At 41.9% G+C, this 22,133-nt stretch overlaps 1 protein-coding gene across 2 annotated transcripts in view; it reads left to right on the forward strand.

Moving 5' to 3' along the window:
• cntnap3 (contactin associated protein family member 3) overlaps positions 1-22,133 on the forward strand; it is a 113,329-nt gene that overhangs the window by 34,586 nt on the left and 56,610 nt on the right. For both annotated transcript variants that reach the window (XM_027139321.2, XM_027139320.2), the window contains exons 3-6: positions 1,818-2,011; positions 5,730-5,877; positions 8,836-9,039; positions 21,489-21,649. In XM_027139321.2, the coding sequence (XP_026995122.2) occupies positions 1,818-2,011; positions 5,730-5,877; positions 8,836-9,039; positions 21,489-21,649 (707 nt within the window). The remainder of the gene's footprint in view (positions 1-1,817; positions 2,012-5,729; positions 5,878-8,835; positions 9,040-21,488; positions 21,650-22,133) is intronic.

The raw sequence follows: 22,133 nt of genomic DNA on the forward strand, positions 1-22,133 counted from the left end.
TATTACACTGTCTACTGTATGTCGAAGTATCAGAAATACACCGATGACGGAACAGGAGAATTGTCTCTAAAACCTAGGGAACCTATTTAAACTTTTTCTTGTCTGAATCATGACTTTCTTTCAAGTTCTTGTATTCAGGATTGTAAAATCATATCTTCCCAACATTGCTCCCTACTTTGAATGGAATGGTGACGGGAATGGTGAAGGTATTATAGTACCACAGTAGCAGTAGCAATAGCACTACACAATATCATATGTGCTAAACATCAGTATTTGTTAAGGGATCATCAGCAAATCCCTATGCCACAATACAACATTTTCTTCCACAGATCCCAGATATGTTATACTATTAACTATCAGCGGGATTGAATGGGATACTGCGGAGTGTTGAAGTTGGCAGGACTGTAGAAACCTGATCCTTTCAGGGCAGCATTTAAAAAAAGTCCTATAGGGAAATGAACTCTCTTAATACACTGAGCCCTGATGGATTTAGAATACCAATGAAGCTCAGTGAAGGAAAACCTGTTAGACAATGAACACTGAGGGAACTGAACTCACTTTAAAATGCACACAGTGAAAGCGTTCTGATGGGGAAGACTATATTTCATCATACTGTCACATTTCATATTTCATCTTTTATGAAATGCTACATTTATCCTCATGTACACAAATATACACCAGAGGTGAATAATAACCCCGCACATGATGACTGCATAACAGCTTGCGTCTTAATGAAATATGTTGATTAAATCTTAATCGTGCTGCTTCTTAATCATCTGTTAAAAGACTGCTTCACAATTTTCTCACAAAACGCCTAGGGGAGGCTGGGGAAAATTGTTTCCTCTCAACTCCATCCCCTGATAGATCGCCGTGAGATACAAACTGCGCCTAATGCAATCTGTTCGGCTTCTCTCTATGCGTTCACGCTCTCAGGATGCGAGCCGTGCGACAAGACGAAGCCTCCGAATCCCTTTTTTGTAGAGGACCTCACCGGACGTGGACTGTATCTGTGTGTGTGTGTTTAATATTCTGTTCAATCTTAGCACTGGAAGTACTGGCTTATTTAATTTTTATAGCAATGCAGTTGTTCACCTCGTTATTAGCAGTATAAATCTGCGATGGCTGGGATATTAAGTTGGAGCGCTAAAGTGTAATATCAGTCGATAACAATAAGGTCTTAGAAATGGCATAATAAGAAGAGTAAATAATCCACTTTGTTCGTTGTTATTATTAACACGTCTATTAATAACTGATGGGATACATAAATCTACACTCTGGGCTGGAAGGAATTCAGCCTCAGCTTTGTGTCTTCATACATGTGCTCGGTTCAAAGCCTTATACTGCCTTCTATTTATGTTTAAGGCACAAACATACACGTTTATTAGGGTTGTTTTGTTCTAAACTTGTGGTTATATTTATCTTTAACAAGTAAAGCAATCCGGGGGCATGGTGGCTTAGTGGTTAGCACGTTCGCCTCACACCTCCAGGGTTGGGGGTTCGATTCCCACGTCCGCATTGTGTGTGTGGAGTTTGCATGTTCTCCCCATGTCTCGGGGGTTTCCTCCGGGTACTCCGGTTTCCTCCTCCGGTCCAAAGACATGCATGGTAGGTTGATTGGCATCTCTGGAAAATTGTCCGTAGTGTGTGAGAGTGTGAGTGAATGAGAGTGTGTGTGCCCTGTGATGTCAGATCCTGCCTCGATGTCCGATGGCGCCTGAGATAGGCACAGGCTCCTCGTGACCCGAGAAGTTCGGATAAGCGGTAGAAAATGAATGAATGAATGAAGTACTGTAAAGCAATCCCTATATTTCTTACAGGGGCAGGTGGATGGTCACCGGTCAACTCCATGAAGCATCAGTGGTTGGAGATCAATCTTGGGAAAAGGACGGAGGTCACAGGAGTCGCTACACAGGGCAGATACGGCAGTTCTGACTGGGTGACTCACTACCTCCTCATGTTCAGTGACACAGGTCATAACTGGAGACAGTACCGGCAAGAGGACAGCATTGGGGTAAGTGGTTATGTTCTGAGCTTTCTACATTGCCATAGTCACTAAATATAACCATGTTTGTCAAGCAAAAAAAGCAGTGGATAAAACTACTGGTAAATAGAGTGTCTTTAAATAACCGTTTGTTTGTTTCTCTTTTTCTGATTTGATTTTATTACAGCTTTTGGTTGGTCGCTCCAGTGGTATAGCAGTTACAGTGCATCCTGCCACTAAATTACATGAGGATGATTATAGTTTTAAACCTCATCTTGATCCTGTGGTTACACGGTGAAAAAAAAGCCGATCGGTGCACCTGGGCTTAAGTGGGCAGAGTTTGTACGCATTCTCCAGGCACGTGTTTAACCGAGCCTACTTTCTGCTGTCAATCAAAAAGGCTCTGGTGCTGCCTTGAGAGCGATAACTCATGTTCTCAGTTTAAATGAAGAGGAGCCTTGAGCTTAGGAAGAGCTTTTCCCTTGTGTGTCTCCTCTATGAGGAGAAAGCATGTCACGGCTAATGCTACAAGGATTTGCACCTTGGCTCCTGGCACATTTCAGAAGAGCACTTTAAAGCAAATGAGATGCTCCTTCTTGGGCTTCATGGGCAGGAAAGTGCGCAATTTGCTCGGCTTTACGCTCGATTCACCAGAGGCCTGATCCCTTCAAAGGCACTGAAAATGCTACTTAGCCTAGAATTAATCTGTTTTAGGAAAGTCACATTGGCACTAAATTCAAGTAGCGCGAGAAATAAATTAAAGTTTCGCACTTGAACTTCCTCTCTGTAAATGGCCACCGAGCCTGTAGCTGGAAAAGTGTCATCTGGTGGAGTTGAGTTTAGGATTGTATTGATTTCCTTTAATACAACAGGTGATTAGAGATGCACAGGCCACCGTTCATGGTGCAGCCGAGTAGTGTAGCTCTTATCGATTTTTGGCCGTGCCTTCAGATTTCCACTGTGTACGTTCTCATCGAGGGCAAAAGCACCAGCTTTGGGCTACAAACATAATATTCAGTAAGCATCAATTTCTTACTGAATCAAGTTTATTACTGGCTGCTAATTTGGATTTGTCTTTACTCTTAAAGCCCGATGCATGTTTACCTGCAAAACTTGTCTGAAATTAATGTTCGGATTATTTATCGAGCAGTTTATCACAAATAAAAGACCAAATCTCAAAACTAAAGACCGAATGCATGTTCTGGAATGAAGATATTTACAGTATAAATAATAAAGTCATTAATGTAGCTAATAAAATGTAATTAAGTTTTAATGAAAACGTGGCCGTATTATTTGTTGTCTTATTAGAATTTCTTTGTTAGATGCAATAAAAACGACGTGAGTTCTCACGGCAAGGGTTAGATCTTCACGACAAAATCCGTCACGTTGACAAGCGAAAATAGTTTCATATTATTCCACATACGTACAATTTCACTAATGTAAATTAGCTTTAAAACATCTCCAAATTTGCTCTGGCTTTTTAAAGTTCTGTGGGGAAAAAAACACTCACACACAAGCCATCACTGCTGATGAAGCTCTGTGCAGCACACAAGGTGCTAATTTACACCTGGGTTTGGTGCATCAAACAGAATATATAATGAGTCGCACTTTCCATGTCTGCGTTCGCACAGAATGCAGTCTAATTACTGTATGTCTGAAACTGTGTGTGTGGGGGGGGGAGGAACTCGTTACTTCTGCCACTTATAAAAGTCTAATATTTTGGTGTAATATACAGGCGCGTCAGTAACATTTAAATTACCTACATTAACTCACACTCTTTAGTTATCCAGAAAGGATATGACTTCATTATATTTTATGATGGTGCTTGAGTGACTTTGTTGGGATGTCATCAGATGGCATCAGCTAACGTTATATTAACCTAACAATGGCAAATTAGTAAGCAGCAGGACAGCGGGTCTCTCCAACCTATACCATCATTTGGCAGGACATGACATGGCATGACATAACATAGCTTAGCATCATGTAACATAACAGAACCAAACGTGACTTGACGTAATGTAACATACTGTGATGTAACCAAACGTAAGGTGACATAAAATAAAACGTGAAGTAGCATAATGTAACCCAACATCTTATAGTGTACTACATGTAGATTGGAATTGTTCTCTTATATATTATAATCGTCTCAACTAAAATATTATTGCATTTTGATACTGATTTTTGTTTTTTTACTTACTCAAGTAAGTAAGTTCAAGTAAACAGACCTTTGACTTTAACTAAGAAATACAGTTCCAAATGTCAGATACACAACAGGTGTTACAATGCCAACATTCAGTGCTAAAACGATCCTGATCTACATATCCATACGTGAGTCACAGCGCCGTACATGTGTCCGATTTGGCTTATAGAGTCCAGTCTTTGTTCGTACACCATAACAGCACATATGTCAGCATGGCGTGTAGGGCTGAAACGATTCCTCGAGTAATTCAAATACAAATAATTTGCCTCAAAGCTTTGTTTAGTCCATTTACTGTAACTACACCCGGAGCACTGCATTTGCCCGTGTACCATTATTACTGATGCACAGTGTTGCGCTAGTTACTAAGAAATAGTAACTAGTTACAGTTACTAGTAACTTCATGCAAAAGGTAACTCAATTACTTTGTTGATGACTTACACCAAAAAGTAACGCGTTACTGTTAAAAGTAACTTTTTAGTTATATTTTTAAAGAAATAATGAGCAAATTTCCACTTTGAGAAACTCGTCTTGCTCTCGCCTTGACTCGCCATTACTGCCGCACATACCTGAATAAATGGAAACACGCCTACAGTGCGGCGTCTTCGTGTTTACAGCGGTCGGCATCCACCAATCCTACAATGCGTTGCTGCTGTAAACAGGTTAGTCTATAGGCTACGCTTCAGCCTAAATGAATTCATTTAAAAAAGTAACAGACAACCGCATCATATGGTAACGGAAATGGAGTCACTTTATTTAAAAAGTAATGCATTAGAGTATTAGTTACTGTCAAATGTACTGTAACTGCATAACAGTAACGCGTTACTGCCCAACACTGCTGATGCACAACCCGCTAAACTCTACATGCTGTAAAATACAAGGAGACGATTCAGGCGAAAGAAAACGTCAAAGTTTCGAAACACAACAAATTACTCGCATCAAGTCCGCTGAGCAGAGTCGACACAAGGTAACGTTAGCATTCGCATTTAGCCAAAATCATTACGATTGCTAAGGGAAATGAAGGCATGCTGAAATGTATATTGGTTGTGGCTATACAGTATGTAGTGACTATTTAAGACCGTAAATCAATATGGTGGCTAGTTAGGATGTTCCCGAAAGGTTTTGTGAAAGCCTAAGTGTCATTCATGTTCCTAGTCTCACTCTCTGACACACACACATACACACACACCGTGTCAGAGACCCGACCTCGAAGAGAGACACACAGCTGAAAATATTACAGGGAGGCTTGAAGACGTTATTGCCAAATTTGACATTCCACCATAGAATGTAATACCGGGATTAAATGCACTAAATGACGGTTAATAACGTATGCAATACATTTCAGCAATAAAAATGTCAGTTTTTCTAAAGATTTCTACAAATTATTTGTTCATTTTAAGAGACCTGTCTTATTTTCTCTTGCATATTTAGTATTCGTCTTTAATAAAGAAAACGTAAACCGAAATAATCGATAGCTGCAGCCGTAATGGCATGATCTCAATATTTTAAGATTAATCTTCAGTATTCTTTCCCTTATCCTGTGTTTCATAGGTATTCTTTGGGAACACGAACGCAGACAGCGTAGTGTTCTACAAACTCCAGCAGCCGGTGTTTGCCCAGTTCCTCCGTGTGCTGCCTCTGCATTGGAATCCTAATGGAAGAGTCGGGTTACGACTGGAGGCATACGGCTGCCAATACAGTAAGGATGACCTGGATGCATTTAACCATAATCCTAGTGATGCTTTATGGATAAAGTATGGATCCCCACTCGTGATTAAGGTTTGGCGTTAAATAAGACACGACTTTTCCTTAATAGATGATTGAGGAATCTCAGGGTGTAACCACCGTTCATCGTAAGGACGCTCACAGTAATTTCTTGTTAAGCCAGAAACCAACTAGCAAGACAAACACAGTTGTAACCTAAGTCCTGTGGGATAGTTTCCAGGTTCCCTGTTACCCTGTGTAGGACTAAGAGGTACAGATGGATGGATGGATGTGTAGTGTAGAGAGCCATGAACACTATAGCTGACTCTTGCCAATTGATTTGTAGTGGATGTAATGGTTAATCCACCAGCAGATATGCAAAGAAAAGTATTCCAACGTGCAGTTCTTATATATATTATCTTATATAAGGGTTGCATGGTGGTGGTAGGGCACGGTGGCTTAGTGGTTAGCATGTTCACCTCACACCTCCAGGGTTGGGGGTTCGATTCCCACCTCCGCCTTGTGTGTGTGGAGTTCTCCCCGTGCCTCGGGGGTTTCCTCTGGGTACTCTGGTTTCCTCCCCCGGTCCAAAGACATGCATGGTAGGTTGATTGGCATCTCTGGAAAATTGTCCGTAGTGTGTGATTGCGTGAGTCAATGAGAGTGTGTGTGTGTGCCCTGCGAGGGGTTGGCACACCATCCAGGGTGTATCCTGCCTTGATGCCCGATGACGCCTGAATTGGCACAGGCTTCCCGTGACCCGAGGTAGTTTGGATAAGTGGTAGAAAATGAATGAATAAATGAATGAATGAATGGTGGTGGTAGCATTGCCGCCTCAACAGGTCCGGGCAGCTAACTTATATTCTGTGTGCATTCTTGTGGGCTATAGTACAGTCTGTAGCCAATTTGTCTAGGCTATATTGCCCCTCGGTGTGAATTAGTGAATGTGTAGAACCTTGGAAGATATAAGCACACTTCTGTTTGGCGCTAAAAGGACTGCCTCTCAGGCGGTTATTTTCCTCTTTCTCTAGTGAAACTACACAACAACCTGCTCTATAAACTGAGACATTGTCATCTTTTTGTGTATAAGATTTTGCAGTGTGGTGTTGTGTGCTGCTATGATGTATAAACGCCTGAAATAAACACGGACAATAATGAATACTCTACATCATCTGCTAAGAAACTTTGTGTTTAGGTACAGTATATAGCTTCACCGTTAGCATGAAATACGCAGCACAACCTCGATTTAAAACTAATGGAAGAAAATGGTGTGTGAACATGTAATGAGACTTCATACAAGGATTTCCCAGAGCTAAAATGTCTCTGTTTTAAATAAGGTATTTTTTTAATGATGGGTATCAGCAGAGCTAGCTGAGAAAAGTATCTGCATTCGGGATATTTTTGCGTGCGTGTTACCCAAACAACACAGCGATGCCAAATACCACCGAAATTCCCCTGATGTGAAATGTAATTTTCTCCGCCACAGTAAAATTTAAATACACTGCTTACAAAGTACCATGACGGAATAGTTCCTGTTGCTAAATTTCCGAATATCGGATCTCTTATCTCAAAAGTAAGACCAGTTGGAGCATTTTTAAATCCGAGTCCAGCTCATGTGGCTCATTTATGTTTTGTTGTATCTAAATGCAGCATGTGATTGCCTTCTCTTTTCTCTGTGCTGCAGCATGGACTGTGTTTCCGTACGTTCGCCATTGTTAGCAGCCAGCAGAGGCGCTTCAGGTAGAGGAGTGTACAGTATAGACGCAGTGCAATTACTCATCTTGACTCATTTGCACCCTCTCTGCTATTTTTGCAAACTCTTCTTCCACGGACACCGTGCTTCCTGCATCGATGCCATGAATCGGTCCATTAGCTGACCTTTTAAAGGGCCCTGGAGTGCCTCAGAAACTTTTGGATGAGCCTGCGTTTGGTTACATAATCGACGTGTTCGTAACAGGAAGCTGAGTGGTATTCAGGAAGAGCCGTGCTGCGTGACACCTTCTAGATATAAGGGTTAATGGCATCGCAGCGATTTGTCATGAACGAGGAAAGTGCAGTTGACCTCGCGGACTTCACTGGAATCAGATCCACTGGGATTTGGGAAACGTTTCCGAACAGAAAAGCAAGAAACCTGAGCTGATTCAGTATGTCATGCTCTTCAAATGTTTAGATATTATTTTCTTGTAGAAGGTTTATACATGCAGTGTACAGGCAGATGTATGTGGACACCTGACCTTTAGACCCATATGTGGGCCGCATTGGGTTCCAGTGACGGAGGTGTAGCATCTGTGTCTGTCAGACCCAGTGAAGTGAGAATAGTTTCTATCAATGTAGGTTCCAGGAGAAGCCTTTATTATCGCCACATATACATTACAGCACAGATTAGGGTTGGGTCAGGTGCAGTTATGATACAGCAGCCATGGAGCAGGGAGGGTTAAGGGCCTTTCTCAACAGTGGCAGCTTGGCACTGACCTTCCCATCAACCACAGTAGGGAGGGAGCGGTTTCTGTCAGTGCCAGAAGTGTGAGATTGTTCTCCCTATCGGTGCCAGCGAAATACGCCTGGTCTCGGTCAGTTCAAGTAAAAACAAACGTGGCCTCATGGCTCTGTTCCAGTAAAGTAGGAGTGGCCTATTCTGTCTATTCCGTCTGTTATGGTGAAAGGAGTGTTGCGTCTATGTGAGTTCTGGTGACGTAGGAGTGGCCTTTCTTTCTGATTCAGTGAATGGGGAGGTAGGAGTGGCCTAAATGTTTGTCAGACCCAGTGAGGTAGGCGTGACCTCTTTGTCAGTGAAAGAGGCGTGGCCTATTGTTACTTAAATCTAGCACCTTAAAGCTAAACCAGTTAATAAAACAGCTGTAAATGATTGTATTTCTGTGTGACTTGCAGTAAACGTACTTTTCATTTATTTTGATGACCAGTTTCATTGTCTGCTCTGTATCGTATTTTGCAGACTCTGACGTGGCCAGCTTCGACTCAGCCAGCTATTTGCTCTTCAAGCTTGACACAGTCACCAGTCCATCACCCAAAGACCTTCTAACAATGAACTTCAAAAGTCTTCACAACTCCGGGGTCCTGATGCACATGGAGGGCGATCACGGACACACCGTCAGTCTGGAGTTACTCAAAGGAAAGCTCTTCATACATCTCAGAAAAGGTAGTCTAACCCTCGCTCAGTGAAGGTACTATTATGCATGAATCTTTGCAGGAATGTCCCTGAGGACTGTAGCAGATTATCTGCTATATTGATGGCACTCAGGCGTTCGTGTCCTGTGTGTGTTTTATGCAAGAGGAAAAGCTTTCAAGCATTGTCAGCGATCCAGGCTAGCGCTCTACCACTTAGAATGCCATCTGCGTGTGCACGCAGTTTAAGAGTCTTGTGCCAACTTCACGCGGTGACTGCAGCTTTCTGTTGTGCCCAATAACGCCAGCTTTAGCTCGCCCTTCACTGCCATGATGGAGAGATATTCGGTGCCATGCATTTCCTGGCAGCGTTTAGATGCGATCATAAACAAATCCACCGAGTATGTGTAAGATGTTTAGCGACATGACTGTTATAAAACCAGCAAAATAAAAGAGCAAGTGTTAATTTCTTTTTTTTTGTTAGTTTTTATTTTATTGTGCAAAGCTAAACCAGTAGAGACTCCCATTTTCCCTGTATGGGAGGATTTAATACATCTGCAGCGTCGTTGAATTTCACTCGTTTTTCAGCTCTGCAATATCATCGACTCGGTAAAAACTTTAACAAGCGCTCCAGAGGATGAAAATTAAAACCGAATCCTTTATTACGACGGATGGCGAGACTGCATGTTGTTTCAAGCAGGGCCTGAAATAGACATATACGCCGATGAGAAACTGCGCTACCGAGTCCATCAAAGCAATCAACACTCCCCCCTCTCTCAGGTCCAGCGCTCACTTTCTCGGTGTGTGCGCCTCAAGCGCTCCTGACAATATTTAACAATTTGGAGCCATCTTTGGAGAAGGTTTAAGGTGACTTTGAAGTAAAATGTCTTCAGCATATGATTAAATATCAGCCTTTATATCTTATAAGCCATACGTTATTATGAAGTGTGTGTATCGGGTGTGTTTAATTAGATCAGTGCTGCTTGTGTTGACAAATAACCAAATGTTAATGACAATATTAACACTGAGAACATAAACAGAACAAGTAAGTGTGATATTTAGCATGCTTTAAAAAAAAACCTGCTTATTTGCCTACTTTGGAATTTTGCTCATTATTCGAAGTGCTTGTTTTTCTTTCTTTCTTGCGTTTCACTTGTTGCTCTCAATAAATTGCAGTATTTCTTTGTTGTCTATATTTATTTAAGAACTGTGGACGGTAACATAAGTGTGCCCTCCCCCCTCACCCGCTTGTATGTATAAATAAGTAACACAAGAAAGATCTGAGGAAGGAAAGAAGAGACGTCTGTTTCTGGATGTTGTAGCGTCTCCAGTTATTTACTGCTTTAGTGCTTATTCAGTGCTGCTGTCTGGAGGGTCATGCTGTGAACTCGGAAAAACTCCCTGTCAGTTATCCCTGAGCTCAGAAGCAGATTAAACCCACTCACCAGTCCACTTACCCTCACTCATCCTCACCCACTCATCCTCACCCACTCATCCTCACTCATCCTCACTCATCCTCATCCACTCATCCTCATCCACTTACCCTCACTCATCCTCACCCACTCATCCTCACCCACTCACCCACTCACCCTCACTCATCCTCACTCATCCTCACCCACTTACCCTCACTCATCCTCACCCACTCATCCTCACCCACTCATCCTCACCCACTCATCCTCACTCATCCTCATCCACTCATCCTCATCCACTTACCCTCACTCATCCTCACCCACTCATCCTCACCCACTCACCCTCACTCATCCTCACTCATCCTCATCCACTCATCCTCATCCACTTACCCTCACTCATCCTCACCCACTCATCCTCACCCACTCATCCTCACTCATCCTCACTCATCCTCACCCACTCATCCTCATCCACTTACCCTCACTCATCCTCACCCACTCATCCTCACCCACTCACCCTCACTCATCCTCACTCATCCTCACCCACTCATCCTCATCCACTTACCCTCACTCATCCTCACCCACTCACCCTCACCCACTCATCCTCATCCACTTACCCTCACTCATCCTCACCCACTCATCCTCACCCACTCACCCTCACTCATCCTCACCCACTCATCCTCACCCACTCATCCTCACCCACTCACCCTCACTCATCCTCACCCACTCATCCTCACCCACTCACCCTCACTCATCCTCACCCACTCACCCTCACTCTTCCTCACCCACTCATCCTCACCCACTCACCCTCACTCATCCTCACCCACTCGTCCTCACCCACTCATCCTCACCCACTCACCCTCACTCATCCTCACCCAATCTCTCTCTCTCTCTCCCTCCCTCTCTCTCTCTCTCTCCCTCTCTCTCTCCCTCTCTCTCTCTCTCTCTCCCTCCCTCTCTCTCTCTCTCTCTCTCTCTCTCTCTCCCTCTCTCTCTCTCTCTCTCTCTCTCTCTCTCTCTCCCTCCCTCTCTCCCTCCCTCTCTCTCTCTCTCTCCCCCCTCTCTCTCTGTCAGTGGGCCATCCCCCCCCCCCCACACACACATACTTCTCAGAACGAGAGATTTACATTACTTCACTTCACAGGTGCTACTCAACACTTCTGGACTGTTTTTTCTTTTTTTTCCCTTCCTCATCCACATTAACATGCGTTAGAGCAGGAAGTGTGTGGGAGGGAATCATCGCTTTTAACTTCACCGCTGTGGCACTTTAGATTTCATTTTAGAGCAGCCTTATCAGGGAAAAAACCCTCTAATGTTTGAAAGCTTTTATCTTTCATTCAAAGGGCAGCATTTTTAAAGCATGTATAAAGAAATATGGTATATCTTTCAGACCTTTCCAAAAGCAGACGAAAATGTTTGATAGTAAATAATAAAATACTAAAATATCATCTAAAAATATTTTTGTATAAGTCGCACACAATTGTATATTATAAATAGTGAAGAACAAGAACCTGAACTAATTCTGTGGAAAAAGATAAAAAAAAAAAACGAAGTACGGCTTTGTTTTTGTAGCAGAAGGGGGCGGGGCTACCAGACGATGAGAAAAAAATTCAAGATGGCTGACCAAACTCCAGTGGAAGAGACGTCTTACAAATGTTTTGTAAGGAACCTGGGAACCTGGGACCGAACAATGTAATGACAAGGTTGCCAGATTGGGCTATTTTAAAAAATATATATATAGATCACCCCAAGACCTTTTTTTTGAGTGTCTACGACGAATAAAGAAAGAAATTCTCAGGTCCGATCGTATAGGAACATTTCCAATCCCACAGCTTTGTCCTAAACACTAGTGTTTGTCACGAAGCACACAATCACTTCAAAGATTCTGGCACACAAAAAAGTTTCTGTATAATACGGCGGAGCAAGCGAAGCAAACAAGACTCGACGTGAAGATTTATGTCCCGTATCCCAGGCCATTTCATTTTGCTTGTGCTTTGCATTCATATTTCTTGCCGATGTTTTACCGGCCTGATGATGTGTAGACTGTTCAGATTTACCGTCTTCATTTTGCTCCACTTTTCCTCAGCTCGGTGCTGCTAATTTTAACTAACAGCCAGCTCCAGAATACAGTCTATAGCTGTACCAACAGCCATAAGTTACAGCTGACTACCACCGGAGCCTCGTTCTTTTTTTTTTTTTTTTTTGTTACTTGCTTTTTTCCTGTAAATAATTGCCATAAAGTGTGAAAGATGGGATGTTGGGCCATAAAGTGACCGTGATGCCGAACTTTCAGTATTACTCACTCGTTGATCATGGTTTGTCAGCGGTAGAGTGTGTGCGTGTGTGTGTGTGTGGTGCGTTGTAAATTTCATAGGTGCTACTGAGCAGATGGTTAGAAATAAACGAAGTCCATCATTTCGTCGTGGATCGAATGATCCGAGGTAAAGATAGACGTGTACCAGGATGCCGTGACGAGGACGTCGTAGCCTATCCCGTGTAGCGTTTTAAATATGCTACAGGATCGTGCAGCCGTTTGGGTGGGAAAACCCAACGGATGTTGCTACGGACAAATCCTGGCAAACTTAATCAGACTCCAGTGATGATATTAAGAAAGCAAGATACACACTGGCCAGGTTCCAGATACAGGTGCAGTCTCAGCGCGGCTCAGGTCCTAAACAACCGTATGTCTGTTTGGAGGAAAAGACAGAGATTGTGCACTGGAATGAAAGACACAATGTGTACTAATTATTTTACGCAATTATTCCTTTTTTTTTTTTTTTTTTTACCAACATAGAATGACTCAGCATGGCAGCAGTTGAGTTTTAAAGGTTTTTTTTTTTAGTTAATTTCAACCAGCACAAGCAAAATAAAGTCAAATAAACGGCAGCCGCTGTTTCTTTTACGACCGGTATTAGTGAAGAGATGGAGACAAAAAAAAAAAAAGTCTTTTGTGATACTGACGCGAAACTGTAGCTTTTGAAAAGGCCCGAGCTTTTCAATTATCACCTCTCAGGAGTGTCGAATAGGAACGGATCATAGCGGCGGTTCTGAATTAGTTAACGTGTGAATGGTAAACGATAGCTTTGAGTTTTGCTAATTACGTCTCAGACCGTTTTGCGAGCACGGAAAGTTTGTAAAATTAATTGGGTGATGCTGCATGCTTAGGATGTACCTTTTGGAAATCTGCAAACAAGAACCCGAGCGATTCCGGATTCGCGCGCAAGCTAATCGTTCAGGAGGAAGAAGAGTATTAGCAGGAACACACAGGATGGATCGCTGATACGGCGAAGGTTACTGGAGGAGTCTCCAATTTCAGAGCGTTTGTAATGGAACCAAAGGGTTAACAGAAATGCTGATGTTTGATTGATTGATTTTTTATTTATTGATTGATTTTTGTGTAAGTGATCCTGGGGTGAGTGACTTGTCTGGAGTCGTCAGAAAGGTTCTGTTGAAACGGAATGCAGAGTTTATTGTGGCGAAGACAATCAAACTAATTCAAATCGTAAAGCAAAAACGTCAAGCAATGGGGAAAGAAAGAGAGACAATAAGAGAGAGACACAGTAAGAGAGAGAGAGAGAGAGATCCAGACAGACAGAGAGAGGGAGACACAGACAGAGATAAAGAGACACAGACAGAGATAAAGAGATACAGACAGAGAGAGAGACACAGACAGAGACAAAGAGAGAGAGAGACCCAGAAAGAGACACAGAGAGAAAGACACAGACAGACAGAGAGACACAGACAGAGACAAAGAGGAACGGAGAGACACAGACAGACAGAGACACAGAAAGAGAGATAACGACACAGAGCTACCCACAGACAGAGAGAGAGAGAGAGACACAGACAGACAGAGACACAGGCAGAGAGAATGAGAGAGCGAGAGAGACAGAGATAGACACAGACAGACAGAGACACAGAGAGAGAGACACAGACAGAGACAGACAGACAGAGAGAGGTGGAGGGAGACAGAGAGAGAGAGGGAGACAGAGAGACACAGAGAGAGGGGGAGGGAGACAGAGAGACACAGAGAGAGGGGGAGGGAGACAGAGAGACACAGAGAGAGGGGGAGGGAGACAGAGAGACACAGAGAGAGGGGGAGGGAGACAGAGAGGCAGACAGAGAGAAAGGACAAAACAAACAAAAACAACAGGTACACAGTAGAAGATGAAAAGGCTTATTAAAGTTTCCTTCATTCACTGTGAGGTTTTTTTATTATTATTTTTGTTCAACAGCCTGATCAACAGTGGGATTTGTTCCATTTTGGATTATTAGCAGAAACTGAACTGGATCATCAACAAAAGTTTATCATTCGTACACGATTTGTTCAAGACACTCTGCAGAAATGAACAAAACACTTGTCAATGTTGAAGCTTCAACACAATCACCAGAAGAACCACAAGCTTCGGCATCACATTTAAACGTCCAACAACTCCATCTCAGACGTTTGTGCATCATCCCGGATGTCCTCGGATGTCCCGATCGTCCGCTCGTTAGCAATCGTCTCTTTCAACGTACACGGAAAAAAAACCTAGGAAATAAATACGTTCTTTAATATTAAACGTCCACCAAACACCAGCACGAGATCACTGATTATCTCACACTACATCACACGGCCAAACGTTTTCTACCTTATTCCTCATTTACTATATGTTTGGATCCTTCCTCCTCCTCCTCCTCCTCCTTCTCCTCCTCCTTCTCCACACTTCATCTCCTACATGCAGTAGAAACCCAGCAGGTTTTCAGTGACTCTGAAATATCGATTCAAACATTTCTGAAGCTGCAGATTTTTTTTTTTCCCTTGTTGATGATGTTGTTTGAAACAGAAAAAAACAAAACAAAAAACACTTAATCTGTAGCTCAGAAGCCACATTTCCTCCACTGGTTTTTCTTTGTTCCTCACTGCTGGGAAACGGATAAAGACGACGAGACGGGAAAACGAGCGGGATGATGATGAAGATGATGATGATGATGAAGGGTTGGTGATGTGTGAGGTGGGAAAAAACAAAAGCGTTAGCAGCTTATACAAGTTTGCTGTCATTCTGTAAAAAGGAACACGAACTGCTTTTGATTTTGCCTGCTAATTTAAAACGTAGCAGAACCGGGTTTCGTTTATCCTTCACTACATTTCCAATCTACACACACACACACACACACACACACACACACACACTAAGCTATAAACTGTATTTGGGTGGGATTAGTTTTACCTCAGGAATCTGGCCTAATTTGACTAATTTACACATTCGAGGCTTTCTTCTCCAAAAAGCATTATATAGATGATTTGGACTTTTAGAGACAGTGAGAGGGAGAAAGAGAGAGCGCGAGAGAACGATATGATGCTCGCTCTGTCATTCAACGCTGCTTTTTTGTTCTGTCAGGAAATTCTCTCTAATTTCTAATCCGTTCTAAATCCGGTTGCAGCTCGGACTTGTGACTTTTACGACCACGAGTCACATCATCGATCTCACCGACTGACTCCGGTTTAATCAGCGGCAGCTTTCTGTTCTATAGTGGAGGAGGAACAAAAACGCTACCTGGCCAAGATACTGTATACGCCTGAGGGTGGAGATGAGACAAGAGTTTAATATTTTAATTTTAGAAACCTTCACGATCAGATCCCCAATCGAAACCCAAGCGAGCAAAAGTAATGGAACCCCATTTTGAAGCACATTATAATAAATGCTGCTTGTTTTCAGAGGGCTTCTCTGTATAATTTTGCTCCGCTCTGGTGACTGATCTCCACGATGAAGTCCTTCTGTCGAGTCGTCAGTGTGTTTCATCGTCATTATTTGCTCATGCCGTTCAGATTTTCCGACCAAAACCGCTCGAATACACAGATGAAGCAACCCAAAGGTTGTGAAGCATTAGTTATCCAGATTATCTATTCAGTTGGTGCTTAGATGACGTATTCCCATGTTGCTAACTTGAGTGTGTCAGATGTTTACAAACTTCCTCGTATTCGTGCTTGGTTCAGCCAGCTGTTTATTAAATCTACCTACTTCTGAGGTTGCCAGGTTTTCTTGTCTTGGGGTCCACCACACCCAACCCACCCACTCTCCCACCTATCTCAGAGACGTTGTTTGTCAATAGAGTCTAGACTCGGAATCGCTCGCCTTTAAACTGAAAACAAAACAAGAATAGACAACATGGAATTAAGAAGTTAGCCTTTTTTTCTGTGCTGTCAGATGTAATACAAACACAAAGCGTAACATAAAAGCAAGAGGACAGAAGAACTGGGGGTGTGTGTGTGGGGGGGGGGGGGCTTTGTCTTTATAACTTACCCCAAAGTAACTTACCCGTAAGAGGCCATGAGTCAGGCTGTTTATTTATTTATTTATTTGTTTGTTTGTTTGTTTGTTTGCTTCACCTTTCTATCTCAATCTTATCTCTTTCTCTTCTTTTCTCCTTCTCTTCTCTTCTCTTCTCTTCTCTTCTCTATCTCATCTCTTCTCTATCTCATCTCTTCACCTTTCTATCTCATCTAATCTCCTTCTCTTCTCTTCTCTTCTCTTCCCTTCTCAATCTCTAACCCCTTCACCTCTCCTCTCATCTCTTCACCTTTCCTTCTCAATCTCATCTCCTTCTCTTCTCTTCTCTTCTCTTCTCTTCTCTATCTCATCTCTATCTCATCTCTCTTCACCTTTCCATCTCAATCTCATCTCATCTCCTTCTCTTCTTCTCTCCTTCTCTTCTCTTCACCTTTCTATTTCATCTCATCTCCTTCTTTTATTATTATTATTATTATTATTATTATTATTATTATTATTATTATTATTAATTTATTTATTTTAATTTGGAGTTTTAAGAAAACAAAATAAATCGCTGTGATGCTTTTTACACTATTTTTCCTCTTTGTGCCTCACAGGAAGCTGCAAACAAGTAAGCAATTATGTCGCCTCTTGGAAATATTTTGACACACACTGTCAGATGCGGCACAGTCTTTGGGCTAATCAGAGGAGAAGTGAGAAGCCAAATAGTTTGATTTATTTATATTTAATTAAAGCTTTTCCTTATTAGGGTGCCTTTTCTTTCTTTACTTCTTTTTTTTCTTCTTCTTCTTCTTCTTCTCACTTTTACAAGTATCCACGCGTTCCCCGTTGCAGCGCATTAAAAAGTAACGACGCTTTTTAACAATGTGCCGTCAAAACAGCTCCGGAGGAATAAATAAATGTTTATGTAGATGTTCAGGTGTTCCTTAATAAACTTTTCAAGGCCGCTCGGGATCCCGGCGGGTTTCATTAGTATTTATTCATCTTGGTGAATGCGGAATGGGAAATGAAGCCGTACTGCATGTTTGTTTTGGTTTTTTTCGGGCATCTCGTTACTCGAAAATAGAAAGAAAGAAGGAAGGAATAGGGATCAGACTGGGCTAAGATCTTCCTTCATCACACGTTCTTAAGGATTTATTTCTTTTCTTTTATTTTCCATTCAGTGCAAAATTCTTTAGCCTGTTTTTGTGTGAATCTATAAAGAAATGTATTTATTTATATTTTTGAAAAATTTGGCTACAACACACACACACACACACACACACACACACACACACACACACACACACACACACACAATGAAGCATGGTGGTGGCAGCATCGTGCCGTAGGAGAGCTTCTAGAGGGTGCAAAGTTTGACATTGACCCGAGAAGATTCGAAGCTGTAATTGTTGCCGGAGAAGCTTCTACAATGTGACGAGCAAAAGGTTTCTTTTTTTTTTTAATTGATGATTTGTAATAAATTCAAAGAAAATATTGAAAAACTTGATTCATGTTAATAAGACGATATTTTTAAACTAACGTTAATAATAATTTTATTTGCTGGCGTATATTGAGATGCATTGTTTTTTAAATTTGAGAACCAGCATAAATAAATAAATAAATAAATAAATCAGCAGGAACATCACAGAAAAATAATGGAAACATGGCAGCGTGGGTAATGACACATCATGCAATTCTCTGAGATACTGTGTTTGTTCGTGTTTGCTTTGCGCTGACTATTCAAATGCTAAGCCAGTCTGAATGCGTAGAGAATATTAGCATACTCTGTAGTATCAGTAACACAATGGCATGCACAATACCTGGAAAACAAAACAGAACAGGAAATAATGAGATTAGAACTTTTTACTTTCTACCTACAGTACATGCCAGGTTCTGCTTCTCAGGAAACAGATCCAGCTGACTCGGCAGAAAACTGTAGATCCGTATGTGCTTCTTGTGCAGTGTATGCTATACACTACCTTATTTCTGGGTTTTAAAAAAAAGTGCAAGATTAAGCGCTTCAAATCACTGACGCACTGCTGAACCATAGAGTGAAGAGTTTAGAAACAGATGCCAGCCAGAGCTGGTATTTCACAAGTCATCAAACTGTGAGAATGCAGTCGTACAGTACATGCAAATGTGGCTAAACACAGCCAAGTAGTTAACAGACTCCAACCTAATTCATACATACAGTAACAAGATGCATATCTGTTTACAAAACTTACTTTAACCACTGCCAGAATGGTATGGTGTTTAAAAGCTTATCCTGTAGCCCTGCACCTCCAGAATTTGACTCGGTACCTGCTGCATTTGATTCAGTAGCTGTTGCATTCGATTCAGTACCTGCTGCATTTGATTCCTTACTTAATGCATTCAATTCAGTAACTACTGCATTCGATTCAGTGCTAACTGTATTTGATTCTGTACTTACTGCATTGGATTTAGTGCTTCTGCATTGGATTCAGTAGGTATTGCATTGGATTCAGTGCCTATTGCATTTGATTCAGTAGGTATTGCATTCGATTCAGTGCCAACTGCAATTGATTCTGTACTTACTGCATTGGATTGGTGTTTCTGCATTGGATTCAGTAGGTATTGCATTGGATTCAGTGCCTATTGCATTTGATTCGGAACATATTGCATTCGATTCAGTGCCTAATGCATTCGATTCAGTGCCTACTGCAATCGATTCAGTGCCAACTGCATTTGATTCTGTATTAACTGCATTTGATTTAGTGCTTCTGCAGTGGATTCAGTAGGTATTGCATTCGATTCAGTGCCTTTTGCATTTGATTCAGTAGGTATTGCATTAGAGTTAGTGCCTACTGCATTTGATTCTGTACTTACTGCATTGGATTTAATGCTTCTGCATTGGATTCAGTAGGTATTGCAATCGATTCAGTGCCTATTGCATTTGATTCAGTAGGTATTGCATTCGATTCAGTGCCAACTGCAATTGATTCTGTACTTACTGCATTGGATTGGTATTTCTGCATTGGATTCAGTAAGTATTGCATTGGATTCAGTGCCTATTGCATTTGATTCAGTGCCTACTGCATTCGATTCAGTGCCAACTGCATTTGATTTTGTACTTACTGCATTTGATTTAGTGCTTCTGCATTGGATTCAGTAGGTATTGCATTCGATTCAGTGCCTTTTGCATTTGATTCAGTAGGTATTGCATTAGATTTAGTGCCTACTGCATTTGATTCAGTGCTTACTGCATTAGATTTAGTGCCTACTGCATTTGATTCAGTGCTTTCTGCATTAGATTTAGTGCCTACTGCATTGGATTCAGTACCTGCTGCATTCAATTCAGTTTCTTCAGCTGATACAGGACACATTGATCAGTATGTGTGTGTAGTATCTGCAATGTTGGCACTGTCATATGACCTATGATGTCATGATAACTATATTAAAAAAAAAAACAATAAACCTTCAAGTTAACAGTTTACTCAGGTGTTTAACAAGTACAGAATAACCACAAGGAACAAGGTTTAATACCTATAACACCTTCACTCAGCTCTTCTTCACCATTCCTGTTGCACTATGGGACGTATCTTGGTGGAAGCAGTCAGTCATCTGGATATGTCTCACCTACTGTTTTATGAATACTGCGTATCTGGACATACTGCTGCTTCGTAGTACTGCAGTTCAATTTGAGCAGGAACTCCTCACTATGGCTGCTTAATCCAGCTGTGTTTATTCTGCCAGATTTCCTCTAATATACAGTAGTTGTAGCCAATAGACTCCATTCACAGCCTATCACGGTTGAACGCACTTGGAACAGAGTGCTAGCTGCTTGATCGTGTACACGAATGCTAACAGATGCTCCTGATTGGTTAATGTTGCTGTGATTGACATGCCGCTCTTCCTTTCCAGAGAAGAATTCTAGTGCAGTAATTATATTTTCTTGGCTGCAAGGATTTGGGGTTGCAAGTGGATTTTAACCATAATAAGTTAAATTACAACTCTTACAAGGGAAATGTAAATACTGGACACATTTATCAGGAACAAGTCTATGAATAATTGTAGTCGGTGTAGCGTTAGGCTGTTTGACTTCATACTTCTGGCTAAATAATTGATGCGTTTAGAAGGCCAGTGTAATCTGAACCACATCGCCGGCTGTGCGCTGTAATAACCGAACGCTATCCTTCCGCTCCGTGCCAATATGCTGGTTAGTGAAAATTTAATATAGATGCCATAGGCAGTCTGGGTCTGAATTAAACCATGCTTTCAGGAGAACTGCAGGCTGAAATTGTGTGTTAAAGGGTGGAGTAGAGTTTATGAGTTTCAGTCAGTTGGTCTTCATGTATCATTGATCGCCGCTGATTGTGTCGTGCTTTCCGGTTCCGAGAAATCCTATCACCTTTTTTTTTGTTTTGACTCGAAGGTATTTGTTTTCATATCATCTCTGAAAGTCATATGGAAAGGTTCACTTGTTAAACATGATGGGGAAAAGGCTTCAAGAATAACTGGACACATTACAGTTAAAATACCCTATAGAGCTCAGGTTAACATTTGAATAGAAGTTGTAGCTCTGTGGTTAAAGCTTTGGACCACCAAGCTGCCACTGCTGGGTCCTTGAGCACGGCCCTTAACCCTGTTCAGTTGTGCAAATGAGATAAATGTTAGTCTCGCAGGATAACGACGTCTGCCGTGAATGTAATGGCTAACTAGCATATAACTTAACATATAACATACAGCTACATAACGATTATATAGTTGGATCATTGTTATTTCCCTGTGTCAGTGAAGTCATACTGCTGTGTTAGAGCTATGCATATTAATAGCACTTCTTATCTTTTCTCCTTTTTCCCCCCCAGGTAATTTTCACACAGAGGTGTCACTCGGCAGCCTGCTGGATGACCAACACTGGCATCTTGTTAGCATCGAGCGACTCCGAGGCCACGTCAACTTCACAGTGGACAAAAGCACGCAGCAGCTCCAACTCCCCGACCACCTGAGTCACTTTGAGATTAACGAGGTGCGCCTCTAGCAACCGGTCTCAACGCTGCATGCTAGCACTCTCACAAACAACCTTGTTGTTGCCGTTTCCCTCTCGTTCTTACACAAAGATGCACACAATAAGAGAAAATTGATTGCGAGGGGTGAAAAAAAGGAATCACGAGTGCTGTTCGCCTATGCGTCCGAGCCGATCGCTGTTTAATGTGCTTCCGTATAGAGATGTCGGTTTTCATCAGCACTTCGGTTACGGCCACAGCACCAGTTTTGTTTGTGTGTGTGTGTGTGTGTGTGTGTGTGTGTGTGTGTGTGTGTGTGTGTGTGTGTGTGTGCTTTTTTAAGAAACATCAGCTTTAATTCATTATGTATCATCTTGATGTGAAGTGACATCAGGGCTACACGGTTTAGATCTAATGTGCTCTTTATGGTCTTGTAACCAATCTGTCTTTCTGTAAACATGCATGTTTAGAAGAAGCGAGGGCAATTTGACATCAGACTATCATTCT

This window comes from Tachysurus fulvidraco, chromosome 20 (genome assembly GCF_022655615.1).
Source record: "Tachysurus fulvidraco isolate hzauxx_2018 chromosome 20, HZAU_PFXX_2.0, whole genome shotgun sequence".
Lineage (NCBI taxonomy): Eukaryota > Metazoa > Chordata > Actinopteri > Siluriformes > Bagridae > Tachysurus > Tachysurus fulvidraco.